The following is a 22,675-nucleotide window of genomic DNA, read 5'->3' on the forward strand; positions in this document are numbered from 1 at the left end:
CTCATTTGGACAGAAGAAGAAGTACTCAGAGAAAGCCCTTCCTCCTTCTGTTCAGGTCCCAGCATCTATCTCCATGTCCTGTCTAGCCCTCTCCTCACCCCTTTCCTCCTCTCCCACTGTTGAGTTATTTGAGGATACTGATGTTTTTCCTCAATAGGGAGAATGTGCTTTAATCCTTGGTGCCCTGTTCTCCCAGTATTCAAGTAATTCTGAAAGCTAAGGACCAGACTGGAGGTGTATCTTCTGAAGATAACATTCATTATATTAAAGCTATATATAGTTCTAAGTACTCTGAGTACAATATGGAGTACTAAAGGAAATAGTTGCTATTCTGAAGTTTACATGATAACTGAGCAACAGATTTCCTACACTATCCAAGCTTAAAAACATTTTTTTAAGGTAGAAGAAAATCCTTTACTTTATAGTGAATGTCATCTCAAAATAATTACTGTAGGTTTTTCTTCACAGTTTCATAGTGGTAATGTTGAATGGACCGAGTCCAGGAGGCTGCCTTAGCCCAGCACAGCAGACCCATACCCCTCACCCTCTTTTGTGTAGTTCTGGACCTTATGTGTGCTAGGCAAGCATTCTGCCAGTGAGCTGCCCTCCCAGACCCCCATTCCCTCTGGTTGCTTACACCCCATACCCTCTGGTTACTTACACCCCCAAACCCTCTGGTTGCTTACACCCCCATACCCTCTGGTTACTTACACCCCCAAACCCTCTGGTTACTTACACCCCAAACCCTCTGGTTAATTACACCCCATACCCTCTGGTTGCTTACACCCCCAAACCCTCTGGTTACTTATACCCCATGCCCTCTGGTTACTTACACCCCATACCCTCTGGTTACTTACACCCCATACCCTCTGGTTACTTACACCCCCATACCCTCTGATTAATTACACCCCCATGCCCTCTGGTTACTTACACCCCATACCCTCTGATTACTTACACCCCATACCCTCTGATTACTTACACCCCCATACCCTCTGATTAATTACACCCCATACCCTCTGGTTACTTACACCCCATGCCCTCTGGTTACTTACACCCCATGCCCTCTGGTTACTTACACCCCATACCCTCTGGTTACTTACACCCCATACCCTCTGGTTACTTACACCCCCATACCCTCTGGTTACTTATACCCCCATACCCTCTGATTACTTACACCCCATACCCTCTGGTTACTTATACCCCATACCCTCTGATTACTTATACCCCATGCCCTCTGGTTACTTATACCCCCATACCCTCTGATTACTTACACCCCCATACCCTCTGGAAGAGGGAGTCTCTTCTTCCACTCACTCACTTTCTGGTTGCTCTGTATGTCTCTAACTCATTTTGCACTTTCGTGTATTTCGGAAGGGGTGAAATCATTTATTGAGAAGGCGTTAGGATTAAGACCGTCATCACACGTACATAAACTCCAGTGGTCCCTGCCCCACCAAGCTGGAGCTCCGTGCCGTGGGGTTCATTTATATGCTCATGCTTTTGTGCCGGTGTGAACCTACGCTTCCTTTCTTTGGTGTTGCTCTGGTGACTCTTGTGTTCTTGTTACTTACGCCCTTGTCAGCCTTGAAGGGACGGAAAATGTTTTGGATTTTGAAGTGTTCCCTTCCTCGTTGTTAGCTTTCTCTAACTCGAGCCTCACTGTAAGCTGAAGCATCGTAAAGCTGAATTCGCTACAGAGCGGGGCCATCTAGTCTTTGTAAAATAACAGACGACCTGACTAAAGCGGGCTCTGTTAGAGGACTGCCGTCGGGCTGGCGGGGTCGATTTCTGCTCCTGAGATGGGTTTAAATATGTCTTTTCAGCAATGCCATTAAAGGCAGCGTGTTGACCTGAAGGCTCTTAAGAATCCTTCTTTAGAGGGAGCATCCAAACCAAGACTCTAAGATACCTTAAAATGTAACCAAAAAGCCATGGCTCCTTTTGTAGATTTGCTTCCTGCCTATGGCACTTGCAAGCCTTGTGTCCATCACCATGCCCTGGGAGTGGGATGCTTGATCGTCCCCTGGTGTCTCCCCAAGTGAGCCATCATTGTTGCCTGTGGTCCCCCAGTGGTGGATATTCCTGTCTCATTGGCTCTCAGTAAAAGTGAATTCGTGTTACTTATTCTTCCCGTGACAGTTCCCCCTTCTGCTCCACTCTGCCAAATCCAAGGATCCCAGGACATCGGCAGTGACGTCATCCTTCTGTGTAGTTCAGAGGAAGGCATCCCTCGGCCCACTTATCTTTGGGAGAAGTTAGATAATACGCTCAAGCTACCTCCAACGGCCACTCAGGGTATGTACAGTGCTGTGAAACCTGTTTGATAAGCACTTGAGGAAAGTCATGAACTTTAATTGTTTGTAACTACAGAGAATATTGTGCTTTCAAGTTTAAGGTAAATATGACGTTTCCTTTCTCTTCCCTATATGACTTTCAAGAAATGTATCTGCTAGCATGAAAATTTTATTTCCTCAGTGAATATTTAAAATAGCACACCAGTAGCATCTTTGAGTTAATGCTAGGGCAGTTCTTGACACCTCTGAGAACCCACTTTTTGCTTGAGGTACAGGTGCCCATTTTAGTGCGAGAGAGATCTGCATAGACACAAGAGGATTAATTCTCCTGTTTCAGCCTCAAGTCTACATAGAGGAAGAAGATGAAAAAGAACAGGAAAGGGACCCATGACCTAAGCTCATACCAGATAGGTAAAGGTGAGGAGCCATGCATGCCATGGGTGGTTCTGGATTTGCAAATCCATTCATCTGGATTTGATTGTAAAGAATATATCTTTGAAAACCTCACATGTTATGAAATGAGATGAGATGAAGTTATAGGCTTGTGTAAAGCCTTGTGTTTCAAGAAAATCCAATTCAGTGTCCTTGAATGCTGGGTTATCTTTAATACGGACTATTTTCCTCATATCGTTCTTGGGGTGGATTGCCAACTCTTTATTGAGAGCTAGCCCTTCATAAAATGGCCCCAGATGGTGTTGGCTGTGCCTTAGTTTGAATTGTCCTGATGATCTGTGCCTGTCACAAGGAAGGAAAGCCCTGGGCTGCTGGGTGACATTAGATGTGGTTAAGAACCAGGGCTCCATCCCTCTAAAGAGCCCATAAGTAAACTTCCTATGGAATCCAGAGGGACACTGATGGACTCTTTATTTTACTTCATGTAGCTCCAAATTCATTAGTTTTAAAACCTTATTTTCAGCTTAATGACTTTTAGGCCACTTTTGTAGTGACTGCTGCAGCACCCCCTCTCCCCCCATCCCCCCGATGCCTGTTCATCGCTAAATGTTTCAGCTACACTGTGGGATAAATAGCTTTTTTGTGGACTGACTTGTTAATCTCACTACTGTAAGTGGCATGCTTAAAATAGCTCCTGTTGAAATGCTGAAAACTGTTTGAAGTCCAGCTTTTCCAGTAACTCTGTCTACAATAGTTTACTTCTCCAGACCTGTGTTACCTTTTTGTAAGATGAAGGGTTTGTTGACAGTATCATCTAGAACCTCTGAAAATCATTGTGGTTCTGTGCTTTCCATCTGTGTCATCCCTGTGGAACGCTGGATAAAGGGTGAAATTGGGGCAAACATCTGACAGTCCTGTCTATGTGGGCTGACAGATACATGTAGCAAGGGCTTCCTGTATCTCCCTGTTTTAGACGAGTCTACATTTGCAACTTGAAAATTCTTTGGTATTTCAGGGATAAAGGTGAATGAACTTGAATGTCAATGATGAAAATGGTGGTCTTTTGTAATTCAGTCTTTGGATAAATTATCAGAAGTACTTCAGATAACTGTATTTGTTCTCATTAAATGTGCCATGGTTTTTCTTCAGTTTCATTTCTTGATACCTATATTAACAAAGTAGATCTTGACATACATCCCTAAAACAACTTAAATAACTTTTTTTTTAACTAGAAGATTTACCTTACTGCTTATATGTACGATATTTTAAAATTTGAACTCCTAATGCATTTTCTGAGGAGATAATGTTTGGTACAAGGGGAGGGCATCCTATGAGTCTGGCCAATCACAGAACACTATTTTGGAATAAGTAGTGTCTTTTATACATAGGGCTTGAAGGAGCTCCCTCCGGCAAATCTGGGGTGATTTAATGTAAATACACAATCCACAGAATGGAATGAGAGGTGTAAATGAAGACAATGGTGTGTTGTCTTAAAGCAGAATGCTCACTAATGCACATTGAAGAAATAATACAATACTATAGCAACGTTGACTGATGCCTGAGTCATAAACAAATGGTTGTTGATAACAGACTCTTTTTATAGTTCCATAGTAGAGCCCCACAAATCAGTGATTAATATTTTTGTTTTTATTTTGCAGGGAGTGGGGGAGGAAGTGGGAGGGTTTGAGACAGGGTGTTACTATGTATTTCAAGCTAGTCTTGAACTCATTATTTTAGTCTCCCAAGTGATGCTATTACAGAATTGAGCCACTACCTCACCTGAATATCATTAAGAATTTTAAGACAAACCACTAAGAAAAAAAACTAGAGCTTATAAGGTAGAGGAGTAAATGAAAGATATTGGAGGACACTTGGGGGCTTGGCGTGTAGCTCAGAGTGCTTACCTATCATGGGTTCCATTCCCCAGCACTACATAAAACCAGGTATAGTGGCACAGGCCTGTAATCCCAGCACTTAGGAAGTAAAGACAGAGGATCAGAAGGTCAAGGTCATCCTGGGCTATATAACAAGTTCTAGGCCAGCCTGGAATATATGATATCCTATCTATAACAGCCATACATACCCCTATTAAATCACTGTAGAAGGTATGGATGGAGCTGGAGTCAGTAGCCAGAAGGTCTGGGAACTAGAACAAAACCAAGTAGATTTAAACATACTCACAGTAATGACCAATAGAATTAATTCAGAAAATCAAAGGATAGAGGCTCTTAGGTTACAGATTAGAAATCAAACTGAATCGACAAACACCCTATTATTAGGGATGCACCTAGCACACGGCATGAGAAACTGAAAGCAGAGGAGCCTTAGAACAGAATCATATGGACGAGAAGGTAGTTACCACTAACACTGCATTGTGCTTAACTGCCACCAATCTGGTATCTATATGTTAATGTATTTGTTCTTTTGGTTTCATGTCAATATTGTTTGCTAACCTGGTACTTTTAATGAAATAATATGATGGCCATTTTCCATATCATAAACATTCATTTCACACAATTTTTATTGGGATTACATTGTAGATTTTAATCTCCCAATTACTGTATTCTTGAACTGCTTTGATTGTGACTTTAGTTTTGGCCTAATATATTTTGGGAGATAGTTTTGTAATTTCTGTTAAGTCATAAGAAGTCTTCATAAAAATGTATCTTTATATTTGTTCTGCCTGTGACATGATGTTGCCAAAGTTCACACAGGAAAAAAAATCTCATAATGTTTTAAGTAATTTTGTGATTTTGTGTTGGACAACATTCATAGCTATTCTGAATGATGTGCCACAAAGTGAACACTCCAGGCAGACTTTTTAATCCAATGTAAAATATTTTGAAAAAAAATATAATTTGCTAGGCACTGTAATTTGTAGTACATATTCTAACACAACTGTGTATATCTTACTGTACATAAAAATCACCTGTAAGCCTTTACTACATGTCAATTCCCAATACCTTCTCCAAATATTCTGACTCAACTCAGTCTGGAGTTGAATCGAACATTGATGCTTTAAATAAATATGTCTAATACACAGCCAGAACCACTTGAACAGCTCATTAACACACCAAGAAGAATGTAGCTCATGCTGCACAGGGTGACTGGTTCCAGGAGTGACACCTGGTCTCTATTCAGCCCCTTGGTAGTCAAGGGCTTGGATAAACATGGTGGTTCCTCTCAGTGGCTTGGGAAAATTTGAACTCAGCAAGAAAAGTTGTGGGATATAACTGGGATATAATTAGAACTGCATCCCTCTGTTCTGACTCTCAGAGGGAGAAAAAACCCTCATAAAACCAAAATTTGGAGAACCTAAAAATATCTTTTTTTAAAAAACAATTAGAGCAAATAATGACAATTTCTGACATTCTTTCCTTTGGAAAATGAAACATTATAATTTTATTTATCAACAGTTCACAGTTTCCAAAGCTAAATTGTACATCTTTTCATATATTTCTGAGAACAATTTGATTGGTCCCATTTTTTTATAATTGAACATAGGGGAGGAATATAATGGTCTCTTCAGCTTGCTTGAGACCTCTATGCAGAGCTTTGTTAGAAATCACACAGCTAGAACAGGGGAAAATCTTAGAAATCACTGTAGCCTAACGGTCCTTTCTTACAAGGGAGAAATCCAAATTAACAAAGTCAGAAATGAAAAGGGGGTCATCAGTAATAACACACCATACACAGAGAGGAAATCTAGAGAATCATAACCTGTAGTCCACCAAATTGAACTAATTTGGAAAATCTAAAGGAGGGGGATAATTTTCTCAATAACCACTAACAGGTTAAATCATAATCATATGAGCAATTTAAATGGATCTATAACTCCTAATGAAATAGAAGCAGTCATAAAAGTCTCTCAACCAAAAGGGCACAGGACCAGGTGGTTTTAGTGTAGAATTCTGCGAGGTGTCAAAGAAGAGTTAATACCAGTACTCCTCAAATTATTCCATAAAATAGAAACAGATCATTGCCCAGTTCGTTTTACAAGGCCACAGTTAACCCTGATACCCAATCCACATAAAGACCCAACAAAGAGAATTATGTACTTTTGCGTGAAAAAACTTTTCTTAGGGAGACAAAATACACATCTACTCACCCCAGATAGGGATCCCACTCAGAACAAAGAATGCTGCTGAAGTCCAACTTGATGAGCCAATGAGTTTGATTAGGGTTACTTACAGGGAATATATGGGCCAGGGGTTACTTACAGGAATAGAAATGACTCAAAGGCAGCAGCATCTTCAAGGTCTACCCCAGCGTGGGTGACAGCTCACAAAGCTGGGAACCTGGAGCATGCTGCATAGTCTACAGGCAGCTCAGCAGGGTAGAGTGTCCTTTCCAGGTACCTTAGGTGGTCTAAACCCTTATAGGCATCACAGCTGGTCCCTGCATCTTCCAGCAGCCATTTGGACTCAGAGACTTCTTTGTAGCTTTTCTCCTCTGAGAGTATTTTTTGAAATTCAGTTTCCTTCCCTATAAATGGGACTCTCAACTTTTATTGTTTACTCTTATGAAACTGTTTCTAGTGAAACTGATGAGTTTCAGGGACTTCCTGATGCTGTCTTGAGTTGTTTACCTTTCCATTTAAAGAGTTTCCATATAGGAATCTGTTCAGTCTTGGAGGAAACTGTTTAGACAATATAGACCAAATCCCATATTAACATAGATCTAAAAATTCTCATATAAAATACTTGGAAACTGAATCTAAGAACACATAAAAAAAATCACCCACCATGGTCAAGTACGTTTTATCCCAGAGATGCAGGAATGGTTCAGCATATGTAAATTGATAAATGTAATCCACCATATAAATAAGCTGAAAGACAAAAAAAATGCACGATCATCTCATTAGATTTAGAAAAGGTCTTTGAGAAAATCCAACACTCCTTCATAATAAAAGTCCTGTGGACATTAGGGATACAAGGGGCATACCTCAACATAATAAAGTCTGTTTACAAAAAGCTCATAGCCAACATCAAGTTAATGGAAAGAAACCCAAAGCAATTCCATTAAAATCAGGAACAAGGTTGCCTACTCTCTCCAAACCTATTCAATATAGTATGTGAAAAATGTATTTTCAATAAAAGACGCACAACTCTTTTCTTACCCAGTCTGAGTATTTCTGTGACTCTCATGGTGGAAGAAAAGTTTTCATGAACTTAAACTTTGAGTAAGTGGGTGCTTCCCCCCCCCCCCTTGCTTGGTGACGTGCCATTCTTACTGGAGACAATCTGGAAAAAGAGAAACAAGAACCATGTAATGTTCAATATTATAACTTCTTAAAAGATATAAAACACTAGAAGTTATTATTTGAAGCACCACACACAGATTATGAAAAGCTTTATGAAACATTTGAGGAGTCTGGATGTTCTCTCCGACACTCTGAATATCCGCTGACGTTGTAACCAAAAAAGACAGCAAAAGGTACATTTTAGAAGTGTTAGAAATCAGGGTGAAAGTGAGCAGCCAGGTCATAAATGGGAGGCTTTGATGGATGAAGAAGGCCTGAAGCAGGTGATGGGGCAGAGAAGAAATGGGGAAGGTTAACATTCAAGATGAATGAAGATAAAATCATCTGCATCTTAACTCAGCCAACGCCACCACAAAAGTGATACATAATTCATTCATATGTCTGCTGATAATTCATGCATATGTCTACTGAGCAAAGACCAAACCTCCTGAGTAGTATACAAAATGTCACATAGCACTTAAATGTTCTCTTTAGGAGTGGTAGATACAATATTAAGTATTTGTAACATTATCTTTAATTTTTATTAAGATTTTATTTTATGTGTCTGTGTGTGGTTAGGTGCACTTGGGTGCAGGTGCCTGTTGAAGCTAACTATGGAGTTGGATCCTCTGGAACTGGAGTTACAGGCAGTTGTGAGCTGCTGACATGGTGGTGGGAACCGAACTCGGGTCCTCTGCAAGAGCAGTTTTTGTTCTTAACTGCTGCACTGTACTTCCAGCCCCATATTCATGTTTTTAAATAGATTTTTATTTGTCATTTATTTTGTGTTAATATTCCCTTTGGATTTATATTTACCATCCAAAAATTTATTTCAAGGTGAGATTGTCTTCGCCTATCATTTTACTATACCATGTTGGCTAAAATAATATTAAAGCATTTATCACTATCTTTTAAACAGAACTTCTGATACTTTTATACAAGAAAATTTTCACTATTACTGCGGTCATTCTTTAAGATATATAAATCATGAAAATACAGACTAATTATGATATTTGGCATTACTCCTGTAAAAATCCCAAATATTGAGAACTTAAGATACTAGAGGCTTTTCTGTATTTCTTAACCAAGTTTTCTCAGGATTTTAAATATTGTATATAATCCCAAGAAATACCAGTGTAGATAGAGCACCAGACAGCATCCTGGTCATGCTAACATGCAGTGCCTCATTTGGTTCTCCCAGGTATACAGGCTTTCCTAGTTCCTGGCTCACAGTTATGGATGAGGAAGCTAAAACACACATCGTTATGCAGCTAGCGCCCTCAGGTCCACGCCGCTGGTAGGAGGCAGAGCAGACTTGAACACAAGCAGTCTGGCTCCCAAACACATGCCCTTGGCTCACACACTGTTGACCCAGCCAGATGTGGGCTCTGGAACGGAGAACAGATAGACTAGGGAAGAATCGCGTCTGTTTGTTTCTCAGATTCCGAAGGGCCTGCTAGGCCATGTGTACAGCCTGTGTGTAATTGCTTGTGCAAACCAAAGCAGTGGGTTTGGCTGTTTTTTTTTTTTTTCACCCTCCCACATGATAGTTCCCCAGAACCACATGTCCTTGTTTGGAAGAGGAAAGTTCAGAGGGACACATCCCCTTCATCCTTCATGTCAGTGAATTGCTCCTGTCCCCACACAGGCCTGACTGGTTTCAGGGTGGGATGTTTCTTTTCTGTTGTAGTCTGGTGTTTGCTGACGGTTTGCCCAGCTCAGCTTTCCTGATTTGTTTCTTCTTAATCCTTCCTTATCAGTATGCGTGTGTCTTCTGTCACCTGATTACATCTGAGTAAGCTGTACCATGGCACGTCAGCCTCATTGAGCCACAGCAAATGGTCTTGGTGTCTGCATCTGAAGACAACAGTGAAAAAAAAAAATCATCGGTGGCCTCGCCTTTTAGAGTAACTCTTTACAGCAGCATCCCTTTGAGTTGACTGACTGCTTTGTACATGCCCAAGTGCTGCTTAGAGGAGCTGTTCAAAATTCCCCCAGCTGTCTCTGGGGATGTCAACAAAATTAGTGGCTTGATGTGAACTGATTGAATTTTTAGAGTTTGGGACCTTAAGGGAAAAAATGGAAGAAAACCAGTAGCAGTGTGTGGGATTTGTAGGGCTGGTCACCCCCGGGTTGGTGCCTTTGTTGCCTGGAGACTTGGGGATGTTTGAAGGAGGAGTTCTGCAGATGGTTGGTTGGTTTTGCCAACGGTGCTGGCCCTTTGCGTGGTTAGGTGCTGTGTAGAGATGCGCCCGTGTAATGAGGTAGTGTTAAGTGTCTTGCTGGAAGGCAGGTGTGTTTATGAGGATTATGGTCTTTGGCCCTGGACAAGTCTGATTTGACAGACATCTGTGACTCGTGTACACGTGATGTCATGGCTACTCTGAGATTTCTCGGTTTTGGAAAGCAGGGAACATAGAAACTAATCATGTTCTGAAGATGAAATCAGGCCTACTTAAAGCTCTGTCTGTCTGTCTGTCTGTCTGTCTCTCTCTCTCTCACACACACACACACACATATGAAAAGGAAATAATGTGTGCAAAACAAGTAACCATTAAGTATATTGACTTAGCTATGTACAATCCAATCCATATACGATATCCATGTAATATGGACTTAACTTTTCACTCCCACAGAAAGGGCAAATACCAAGTCTCTCTCCTTGGTCTGGCCTGTGATATTGATCTTACTTCAAGTGTGTTTGATGAGTCCATCATTCATGAATTCATCCCACTGTATTATGTTTGAGGGTTTAGACAACCCTGACAGCATTGATAGATGAGGATCTGTGGCTGTGGTTTCCTCCTCGCCTGGATTCTATTCAATTTCCAGGTGCTCATTAGGTGGCCCTCCCTTGTGCACCATTAGCAACCTGAGGTCTGTAGCCCCGGCTGGCATTTAACCCACTTACTGAGACTCCTTACCCCATTAAGGTCTGTCCTGTTGATAGTCCTGGCACTATTCTCTGGATTACCCAGCCCAGAGAGATGGTCTCCATAAGTATTTATGAAGTGAATGGAAGAACTGATAAAGCCAAGCCCCTCTGGCTTTGATGTAGATAAAGATGAAAGTCACTAGCAGATAACTAAATCTTAGTGCCATATAAAAGTCAAGCCAGGGTGGGGACAGTTCCCAATAGAGGCTCAGGAATTCTTGGACTTTGTGTCTGGTGCTTTTCACATGTGCCATTAAATTGGCAATTTTCAGGATGTTTCTGATTCCAGCTAAAGGGAGGCAGTAGGGCCCAGAGCAAAGATAATAGACGGCCATCCATACAGTTGCAGTTTCTAGCAACCAGCTGTGCGCTCTTATTAGCCAGCTAGCTAAATTTTCAATGTCTTTATTTGTTCAGTAGGCTAATAATAAAAATATCTCAAAGGGTCATTGGAAAAATAGCGACATATAAAAATGTACCCAATTCTTGGCATATTTTTGCTATTGTGGTGAGTCATTTAAATTTTGTAGGAATAAATGACTAAACTGTGTTAGTACTGTTGAGTTGCCCAGTTAGAGCCTTTTTCAATATGCCAGTGTGGTGGCTTTGAAAATAAAGCACAGAACAAAAATCTCCTTATGTGGGGAGCAACACTTATTGGCTACTCTGACTTTTTTTTACTCTGGATCCATTGTTGCTCTGCATCAAGACCAAGCTTCCCTGAGCCTCTCCTAGAGAGTTAAGAGGCACAATGGAGCTGCTAATGTAGGCTATTCTTGCAAGGGCATGGTGTGCCTTCAGTATATGACTTAAGCTCAAGAATGCTCTGTATGCCTGGTGGGAAATTCTGTGAAATGATACTGTGGTCTAAGGTTCCTCTTTTCCAGACTCCCTTCTGCTCCCCTTCCAACATTTTGTGATACCTAGAATTAGAGCATAGAGTTGGTTCTTTCTCTGTCATGCATAAAATGAACTGTGTACACTGTAACCTGATCTTCATGTCACTGCATTTCCCTAGGGTTACAACGTGGTGCTTCCGATCACAGACTGTCAAGGACAAGCCATAACCTCCCTAGTCAGGAAAGACCACTAACATTAGGCTGTGATTCACTAGTCTGGAGCTCGAGTTACAAGGTTGTTCTTATTTAGGACAATCTTTACTAGTTCTGTCTTTAATATGCTGTCATGATTTTCTTTAACATTTGTGAACCAACAATTTCTTCTCCCATTAAAAAAAAAAAGGAAAATTGGCAACTCTCCAGTGTGTGTATGATGGCATCTTTGTGCTGATTTCTTTGTTCTCCTTCTTCATTCCATCAAGCTGTCACTTGATTATTGTCTTTGTGACAGACCAGGTCCAGGGAACAGTCACCATCCGGAATATCAGTGCCCTGTCTTCGGGTCTGTACCAGTGTGTGGCTTCTAACGCCATCGGGACGAGCACCTGTCTCCTGGATCTCCAGGTTATCTCACGTAAGTACATAGAATTAGGAGGCCAACTCAAGGTGCAGATGTCTAAGGCCTTTGTTAAGTCATAAAATGCAGGGTTCATCATAATGGTTTGGAGAGTGTGAAGAGTAAACAAATTCTTTTACTCATTGTTGAAAACGTTTTATAAAAATGTTACTATTTAAGCCTCCTGGATATGCTCATCCTTGTGACAAAGTGTCTTCTCAGGACCATCAGAGCCAAACTAATCTTCATGTCATGGTGCTGTGGACATGACATTAACCTGCAGTCATGGTAGAGCTCTCATAATACTCTTGTCTCCCCCACTACCCCTAATTCCTTAGATTTTCTGGGTGTTCAGTTATAAACAAGCAGTGCAGAGCCCTTCTTTTTGGTGGGGAAGTCTAGATTTTATTTATTCTGGTTGTAGAAGGGAGTCATGTGACCAGGATGAGGCCATAAAATATCTGAGCTCTGAGGCTCTCTTGGGGCACTAACTAAAGCTGGTTGGGTAGGCGCTGTTGCCTGCCCTGCTCAAGCTGCTACTCTTCTGGGGCCTTGGGAGGTTTTGGTGTTGTACTCATTCAACGCTTGCCAAAAGCCTACTGGGAATGTCAAGGGTCAGGCAAGATCTGACTTCCTGTGGGATGGTTTTGTACATTTTCTTCATTCAATGATTGCCGAAAGCCTACTGGGAATGTCAAGGGTTAGGCAAGATCTGACTTCCTGTGGGATGATTTTGCACCTTTTAAACAGACTTATTTGTGTGAATATTGTTGCATGGCATGTGCTGTTTCTTTCTCGTTTACTTGAATCTGCCTTAAATATCTTTTGCAGCCCAGCCCCGAAGTGTTGGAGTAATAGCTGGAGCTGTTGGTACCGGTGTGGTTCTTGTCATTATTTGTATTGCACTGATTTCAGGGGCGTTCTTTTACTGGAGAAGCAAAAATAAAGAGGAGGAGGAGGAAGAGATTCCTAATGAAATCAGGTTAGTCGATCAGATGCCTCGTCTAGCCGAGTCATGTGGATTTCTAGTTTCGAGTCAAGGTTTCTTTGCCAGTTTTATAACTCCTTTGATCAAGGTCATAGAAATGTCCAAATGCCATTTTCTTGCTATGTATATCCATTTTCCTCATGGTCATGCTCATTTTTTAATTCACAAAGATCCTTCATGAACCTGAGTAGGATGAAGAGCTCCCCTGGGCCCCCACATCTGCAGGGTAGGTGGGGACTGTCACACCAGAAAAGTTAGCCCATAAAACCTGTGTTTCATGTCGGCCATTATAATAGATGGTAACATGCAGAAGTAAAGGGGATTACCTCACAAACATACCAGTTTCTCCTCCGACTTATGCACTGTACTGTGGTTTGGTATGAAGGAGCATATTAATCATGTTTCAACAATATAATAATATACACCAGGCATCTGACTTTACGTAAAAATACTTTTGGTTGATGCTTCCGGAGGAGCTATCTCTAGGGGATATTGACTGGTGGATGCTTCCTGTCTGAATCACAAGGCAGTGCATAGCATCACACCGAGAGAGACAGTGTGTATGTATCTGTCGGATCTTTCTTTTCTCACAAGGCAGCCTGGATCCAGTCATTGTGCCCCATCCTGATGGCCTTACATAGTCCTAAATACCAGCCAGGACTCCTGCTTCTCAATGTCATAGTTAATTATATTTCACCCTCAATGGAGATCAATTTTCAACCCTTAATCTTAGTCCCTTAGTGGACATTATAAGGCATAAAAAATATAGCAGGCAACTCATAAGAGAATACAAATGTTTTAAGAGAAAAAAATGTCAAGATAATCTTTAAAGAAAAATAGCTCATGGGATTTGAGGGTCCAGACTGTCTCAGACTTGACTACATCGTATCCTTGTGGATCTGCCTTAATGACTTGTGACTTCTCGGCATACTCAGCCTTTCTGAATTTGGTTCCCTTTCCTTCTCTGGTCTTCCTCTCTGCTACCAGTTCTCCCTGTTCCCATCCTCTAGCCCATCATCAACACACCACCATGGTTCTTCAAGTTGGGCTAGTAATACAGTCTAGACACCATGATTGACTTTTTCAACTTCTTCACGTGCTTAACTTGCTTTCCTGGGTATAATTTAGTGAATTTCTTTGTGGGTTGTTATCTTTATAGCTAAAAGATGTGTGTGTGTGTGTGTGTGTGTGTGTGTGTGTGTGTGTGTGTGTGTGTGTTTGTCTATATCTGTATATCATATGCATTTCAGTTATATATAATTTTATCTTTGTTTCATTTCAGAGAGGATGATCTTCCACCTAAATGCTCTTCTGCCAAAGCATTTCACACAGAGATATCCTCCTCAGAAAATAACACGTTGACCTCTTCCAATACCTACAACAGTCGATACTGGAACAACAACCCCAAAACCCATAGAAACACAGAGTCCTTCAACCACTTCAGTGACTTAGGCCAGTCTTTCTCTGGCAATGCCGTTATCCCATCCATCTATGCAAATGGGAACCATCTGGTCTCTGGCCCACATAAGACTCTGGTAGTGACAACCAACCGGGGATCATCACCCCAGGTCATGCCCAGGAACAATGGTTCAGTCAGCAGGAAACCTTGGCCTCAGCACACACACTCCTATACCGTCAGCCAAGTGACCCTGGAGCGCATTGGGGCAGTACCAGTCATGGTGCCTGCCCAGAGTCGGGCAGGATCCCTGGTGTAGGATGTTTGAGGATGCCGTGTCCAGAAGAGAATAAATGGAATGCCTCCCGACAAGGGGGAGAGCAGGGGTGGGTGAGTGCTGGAAAGATAAACTTTTGTTATGATTACATTAGTAAAAAGCACCAAGAGGGCGGTGCTATTGCCTGGCCACTGCAATGTGTGACGTGGCCTGGAATATTCCGTCATGAAGACTCAAGAAGATTGTTTGCCCACCACGGTTGTCCTGGGATTCAGTTAAAAAATGCTGTATCTCAAATGATGTGCCAAGCCAAGGAGATTTCTAGAAGCAGAATAGCACTTAAGAACCCAAACCGTTGTCCAGGTGGGCCTGTTCTTTAATTCTTGCCTAACTTAATAATTTTCAACAGACTTTAAGTGCCAGGTGGAATTTAAATAATGAAATTACTTTTTAAAATAGGTGTCTTTACAAAACAAACAAACAAACAAACAAACAAACAGAGCAAGCTTGTGTCCTGTTCTGCCTCTCCCACCTCCCTTTAATGGTGAGGGCTTAGTGGTACTAGCGATGCATTCCTCCTGGGCTGGCTCTTTATCATAGAGGCGAAACTTTGTACAGAACACAATTTGGCTAGAAATGGGGAAAAATAAGGAAACGTCTTGTGAACACCCTACACGCTTATTTATTTACCTCTTCCTGAACCATGAACTTCCATATCTGGGATTTTGCTATATTGACAGATTCATGTCTGTGTTACTCTGGGATCTCTTACAGGTCCATGGCAATTACTGTTCATGATTTCCTGAAAAGAATATTTTTTTAAAAGAAAACTATTTTTGTTTAAATACAGTGGACTAGGAAAGCATGAACTTAACACCTTGTCCAGTGATTGTACTCGGTGACTGGGCAGAAAGCCTTCACCGTCAGGGGATCAAGTAGGCTGTCCAGAAAACAGATCGGAGGCAGGTGGGAGGGGCCTTTGCCTTGCAAGCAGGACCCCAAAGAAGCAAGGTTGTTGTGTATGGCAACCCTGCTGTCACACAGGTCACTTTTAATGAGGGCAGGGCCTGATGTCTTTTGTACTGAGGAGGATAATTCCTTCTTGTTTGACAAGTAGAGGTTAGTAGGTTGTTACAGAAAGGGCAGGAGTTGTTTTGTTTTGTTTTTCTTTCAAAAGAATTCTTTTTTGCAAAAGAATAATAAGGGTTAGACAAATGGGAGGTCTTCCAGATCTTCCAGTGTGCTCTTGGGGGTTTGCTTAGCATCTGAAAATGTGGGTGTGCAATTTTGCCGAGATGCATTGCATACCAGTGTAAAAAGACACCCCCCCCTTTTTTTTTGGCTAATTACTTGGCTTGGCTAGCCTTGCAATTCACCAGATTCATTTACAGACTTTCTGCTCTAGATTGTGCTGTGTGTATGTGGCTGTACTTGTATCGTTGACTATCTTGCCTTAATCACACTTTAGGGCAACTCGTGATGGTGATTTCTTCCAAGATTTGTTTTTCAAGTTGTTTGTACTGAGCCCACAATTTTCAAAGCACCTTTTTTTCCCTTACATTCCCTCTGTCCCTCTTCCAGCAATCTTCTTGCCTTCCTTGCCTGTGGGCATGGTCTTCACAGGGAGTGGCCTCTTGGCTTCAGTTATTGCAGGGAATGGAAACCAACAGTGATTGCCTATACTGTTTTTCCAAGAGGGCCACACTCAGAACTTCACTGCTGTGACCATTTCAATGTTGATAAGAAGATGAATTTACCATAGTGTTACTTTTTTTTTATTTGATGGTTATTGACTTTGTACAAATTTAAATAAATGAATGTCTATACTTTTTAAAGAAAAGTGAAAATACCATGCCACAGAAGAGATAATACTATCAGATGCTGTTTAGAAAGCATTTATCTTGCATTTCTTTATTCTTTCTAATTGCCTAAAATTCAATAAAAGTTTATTCATATAAAGTGCGTTGTCATTAATTGTCATAGTAGTAATGGATCCATGACCTTTAATTTAATGCTCCCTTGGTGTTATAAGCATTCCTCTAGTCTGTAAAATAATATCCCTAGTTGTTTTAATGGACATGGGGTATTTCTAAAATGACTTAACTTTTCTTGTATTAGACTTCTAAGTGAGTTCTAGTTGTCACTCCTAGGACTGGGCATGTAATGACCATTTTTGAACATTTAGCTTTTTCCACATTGTTCATCTGAAAGTTCCTAAAAACAGGTGTTAGACCAGAAGTTAACCTCCAATCCCCACCTGCCCAAGGACAAGGTGACTTCCTGGGATTCTGGGGGTTGGAGATCTTGGAAAAGAGCAACAAAATCTCGTGGGAAAGTACAGTGGCCTGTGACTTTTGCCCATATAAATTCCATCAAAACGTGTCTCGAGGCCACTTACCTAGAAAATTTCCAGATGATGGTCCTGACCAAAATTCCATCTTGGTCAGTATTTATGTTTTTACTAAAAGCTTGCATAAATTTGGCCAAAATGGTGGGCCTGGGTTTTCTGCCAAATTTCAGGATTAACACAGGACCCAGGCTATTTCCACTACTGAATCCATCATCAGGTACCACAGTGAGATCTGTGAGCACTGCATACATAAATGACTGAGGATTTCTGAGCTAAATCAAATTAGGGGCATGATTGAATGTAATCTCTGATATATGTTGGAACACATTTTTCTAAAATAAATATGAGACTTTGTTTTCCAATTTTCTTATTGAGATAACAATAGTGTATTTATAGGCAGATGTAAGAAACATAAAAACCACAAATCTCTTTAACTTAATTTCTCTGCCCAGAGACATTTTGAATAGCTATGATATATCGCAAGTGAATATTAATAAACTCATTAATCTTATTCAGAATTCAAATCCTGCATTTTCATTCAGTTGTGGTTATATATTAATGTACTTTTAATTTGTGAGGCAGGGTCTCACTGTATAGTCTAGGCTGGTCTTGAAGTTGTAGACTTTCTGTATCTGAGTGTCAAGTGTTGGGATTACAGGCATGCCCCATCATACCTGGCTTTAGTTATATACAACTTTATCACGTGTAGATTCATTTGACCATCACAACAGCTGAGATATCATATTCTGTGTGCTACTCTTTCATAGTCATAATCATCTCCCTCTTTGCAGGCCCCTGGTACTTGGAAAACTACTGCCCTGTGCCCCATATCTGCCATTTTGTCATTTTGAGAATGGTGTATAAATGCAATAAAGTATGCAACTTTTAAGAATTAACTTTTTCTCAAGATCATTAACTTGAGAACCATCCATGTTGTTGGTTGTTGCATATATGAGAAAGTTGTTCCATATACCCCAGTTCACTTAACCACTTATCCACTGAAAGATGGGGAAGAAATTTTGGTTGTTTCCACTTTTACCTATCATGAATAAATCTGCAAATATTTATGTACAGGTTTTCATGTGAACCTATATTTTAGAAAATGGCAAGTGCAATTTCTGGCTTGCATGTGGTAAGCAAATGCTTGGTTTTAAAAAAATAATGCATACATATTCTTCCAGAGTAACTAAACAGTTACATGTTTCTTCTAGCAAAATGGGTAATCCAATTTCTCTGTATCTACTACATGTCTGGGCATTATGGACACTTTTAATGTTAGCCATGTTGGTAGATATTTAGTGATATCTCACAGTGGTTCCGTGATTTTATTTTGCAAGCTCCAGTGGCTAATCATCCTGATGGTGGATGTGTTTCCATGTGCTTGTCATCCCTATATCATCTCCAGAGAAATGTCTGTTCCTGTATTCTGTCTGTTTTAGGGGTGCTTTTTGTTGTTTTTACTATTGGCTCTGGAGAGTTCTCTGTGTATAGTTTATGAAAGGTTTCTGTCGATATTTGCAGCTTCTCTGATCCGTAGGTTACTTTTTAATTTCCTTCACGGAATCTGGCACAGAACAAATTTCAACTATAATAGGGTTCTACCGGGTGCAGTACTTGAGCTCTGTAACACGAGGTACTCCAGTGTCTGGAGCATGAGTTTTGTGAGTTCTCAGCCCAGTAGGGCAGTCACTCTTTCTTACTTGCTCTTAGCCAAAAATCCAAGAATGATGTAAGAGATGTAAGAACCTACCAAAAAACAAATTAGATAAGGTCCAAATGAATTGTTTTATTTATTTATTTGTGTGTGTGTGTTCTTGCATGCATATGTGATAACATGCATGTGACATGGCCTACATGTGAAGGTCAGAGGACAACTTGTAGGAGTTGATTCCCTCTTTCCATCAGGTTGATCCCAAGACTTGAACTCGGGTCATCAGGCTTGGTGGCAAGCACCTTCCCTGCTGAGCCATCTGTCTGCCATGGTTTTCCTTTTATGGACTGTGCTTTTTGTATCAAGGCTAAACTCTTCACTTAGACCAGGGTCCTAAATATTTTTACCATTTTCTCTAAATTGTTTTATGCTTTCACATTAAATTCTCTAATCAGTTGAATGTTTTGGTTTGGTTTTTGTTGTTGTTATTGTTTTTTAAACAGTAGGTGGTTTCAGTTGAGGTTTATTATTTTGCTGTGTGGGTCTCCTTGCTGTCTGTCCTCAAGTAAATTGCTTTTGTGAAATGGACTGGACCCTCCCACATCGATCACTAATTAGTAAGGTGCCCTACAGGCTTGCCTACAGCCATGTTTTAGACCTTAAGGGGGAGGCATTTTCATGGAGACTGAGACTACATGCACAGGGCCTATATGGATCTGCACCAAATGGGGTCCTAGAGCTGAAAGAAGTGGATACATTCTCTGTCCGTAACCCAGAAGCTATCTTCAACAGAAAGCAACTTGCTGATGAAAAATTAATTGTCTGCAAGGGAGTATCCCTGGAAAAGAAAACCATTCTTAAGGGCAGACCCCATGCCCAGTAGTAGACAGCCAACACAAAACAAACTCAACAGCGGCTTTGGAGGATTTTTTTTTTTTTTTTGCCATATGTTCAATCAGGGCATTTGTTTTCTACCTTATAAGTCCTTTATATTATGGCTTCCAGTTTGGGGTTTTTATGAGATTCCTCTGTATACAGACTCGTGTGTCTCTACATCTATATGCATTTTTTTTTACTTGTTTGGTTTTGTCATATTCCAATTTGTTTTTTTAATCTTTTATTTTATTTTACCTTATTATTGTCCTTTAGAAGCCTGTTTGTTTTCTAATGAAAGACAGAAAGGGGGTGGATTTAGATGGGAGGGGAGGTGGGAAGGGACTGGGAAGAGTAGAGGGAGGGGAAATCTTAATCAGAATATATTGTATAAAAATCTATTTTCAATAAAATAAAAAATGTTGTTTTCCTCACTTCCTTGTTGTCTCTGATTAGAGCAGGATCTGAAGTGATGTCCCTGTTCCACTCCTGACTTTGGTTACTGAATCTTCTACATTTCACTTTTTGTTTGTCTTACTAGGAATTCGTTGGGTTTTCTGACATTTTTTCTCAAAGGAATGGTGTTTTAATTCATTGGCCTGTCTTTGTTATTTATTCCCTTCAGATTATATCAAATTTATGTTGATCTCATTTTCATCATTGTTTTGGGACTGAGGAAATACTTTATTGATGGGAAACTTTTGTCTTCATCTAATGTATATATCTACAGCTATAATTTTCCCTCAGAACTGTTTTCACTGCACTTAACATATTTTGACATGTTGTATTTTAGTTTCCATCCAGTTGTATGCATTTAAAAATTTTTGTAGGAAGCTTCCTCTTTGGCCAAATTGGTGCTTCGTTTGGTTCCCTACCTATTTAGGTTGATGTAACTGTAATGAGAAAGCACACTGTATTTTTATTCTTTTAAATTTGTTGAAGTTTGTTCATGGCTGTTCTGAGAGTAGGTCTGTGTTAGTCCATGTTCCTTGAGCTCTTAAAATATTTATTCTACTGCTATCAGGCTGACTTTTCCTTGGGTGCTAAATACATCATCTTAGAGAGCTGTGTTAGACGGCGTCATGTCTTTAACACTTTTCTATCTAGTAATTCAACTGCTGGAACTGGGGAGCTGAACCCCAATTCATAATTTTAGATTTGTTCTTTATGCTTTGTGTACCTTGAGAATGTGGTGTGTGTGTGAGTGTGTGTGTGTGTGTGTGTGTGTCTGTCTGTCTGTCTTCCTGGCAGATTGATTCTTTCATTATCATATAATGTTGCTATTTCTATTAATTAGTGCACTGAAGTCTACTTTATCTGATGCTGATTTACCAACTTTGACATTACTGAAGTTGGATGATAATGTATTCTTCACCTTCTCATTCTCAGCATTTCCACACTACTGTATTTTAAATGAGTTTCTTGTAGGCAGCATACTGTGTGACAACATTTCATATCTACCCTGTTAGTATCTACTAATTGCTGCATTTTGAACACTGACATTTAAGGTAATTATTGACATTTGGACTCATAATTGCTAGTTTTATTTTCAGTATCACCCAGATCTCCAGTTTCTCATAATTGTTTTCTTCTCCTTATTTTTTCCTTACACGTTTTTAAAAGTATTTTGTCTTGATTTATTTATAGTGCTTCCTATATAATGCTTTGTATAGTTTTCTTGCTTTAGATGTTAAATGTTACATATAAAACATGCCACAGTCTATACCAACATTTTGGCAATTTGATTATAGAAACTATTCTATTTATATCTAGTTATCTCCTCTTAGGTATAAGTTGTTGTATACTTCTGTTTTCAGTAATGAAAATATTTTTAAAAGATTTATAAAACTTGGGAAAAGAGAAAAGTCATTGTACATACTCATGCTTTTGCTTTTTTTTTTTTAAATTTCTTCCTTGCATGGTCTGAGATACTTTTAAAAATAATTTCATTTCTTGGAAAAACTCCCTTAGCTAGTCTTCAGGGTAGATCTTAAATTATCAGCAAATTCTTATTAGTTTTTATTTGTCTAAAATGTCTTTGTCTCCTCTTCAATCCCCACTGGATGTTGTATTGACAACTGACACCTGAAAAAGTGTAGGAAGTGTTCAGCCCTTGACTCTCAGGATCATTCTCGACTCATATGTATCTTCCTGGAACTCTGATGGAAGTGCACTGTGGTCTTCCCTGTTGGGTCTTCCTGTCTGTGTTAGCTTTATTGCTCTATCTTCTAGTTTATTTCTATTTGCTGTCCTGCCACTTCTCCAGTATTGAGATTCTCCAGCAAACTTTTCTTTCAGCTACTGTATGTATGTATATATATATATATATATATATATATATATATATATATATATATATATATATATATAAATTTCTTTTTTAAAACAAATTTCTGGTAATACAGATTCAAGTGTCCTGAGATACAGTTTACAGGCCTGAAGTTACACTCATCTTAACTGCACATGAGTTTTGGTATACTTTTGGAATTGAATAAACACCACATTGTGTAATTTTAGATTTTTATTATCCTGAAGAGAAGCATACATTGATAGTCACCCTTATTTTACTCCATCATTGGCCCCAGACAATCAGTAAATATAGTCTATTTTTACAGACATTTTTCTTCTGGAATTTCCTATAAGTGGTATATTGCACATAATCTGTGGGGTTTTGTGTGTAAATATCTTATTTTACTGCAATGATTTTTAAGTTCATCCATGGCATGGCATGTATCATTCCTTCATTCCTGTTTTTTTCCTAAGATTTTTTATTTTTTAAATTGTTTTTAAGAGAATTGATAATTGATAATTGCCTTTTTTG

The 22,675-nt window shown here is 39.9% G+C and overlaps 1 protein-coding gene across 6 annotated transcripts in view; it reads left to right on the plus strand.

Annotated features, from left to right (window-relative positions):
• Positions 1-16,939, plus strand: part of Igsf11 (immunoglobulin superfamily member 11) — a 185,319-nt gene extending 168,380 nt beyond the window's left edge. For 5 of the 6 annotated variants that reach the window (XM_042259302.2, XM_042259305.2, XM_006975749.4 and 2 more), the window contains 4 exons: positions 2,140-2,295; positions 12,215-12,337; positions 13,151-13,301; positions 14,590-16,939. In XM_042259302.2, coding sequence (XP_042115236.1) covers positions 2,140-2,295; positions 12,215-12,337; positions 13,151-13,301; positions 14,590-15,022 — 863 coding nt within the window. In that variant the 3' untranslated portion in view covers positions 15,023-16,939. The remainder of the gene's footprint in view (positions 1-2,139; positions 2,296-12,214; positions 12,338-13,150; positions 13,302-14,589) is intronic. The other variant, XM_042259303.2, reaches the window with a different exon arrangement.
• Positions 16,940-22,675: the final 5,736 nt, after the last annotated feature.

This window comes from Peromyscus maniculatus, chromosome 12 (assembly GCF_049852395.1).
Source record: "Peromyscus maniculatus bairdii isolate BWxNUB_F1_BW_parent chromosome 12, HU_Pman_BW_mat_3.1, whole genome shotgun sequence".
In the NCBI taxonomy this organism is placed as follows: domain Eukaryota; kingdom Metazoa; phylum Chordata; class Mammalia; order Rodentia; family Cricetidae; genus Peromyscus; species Peromyscus maniculatus.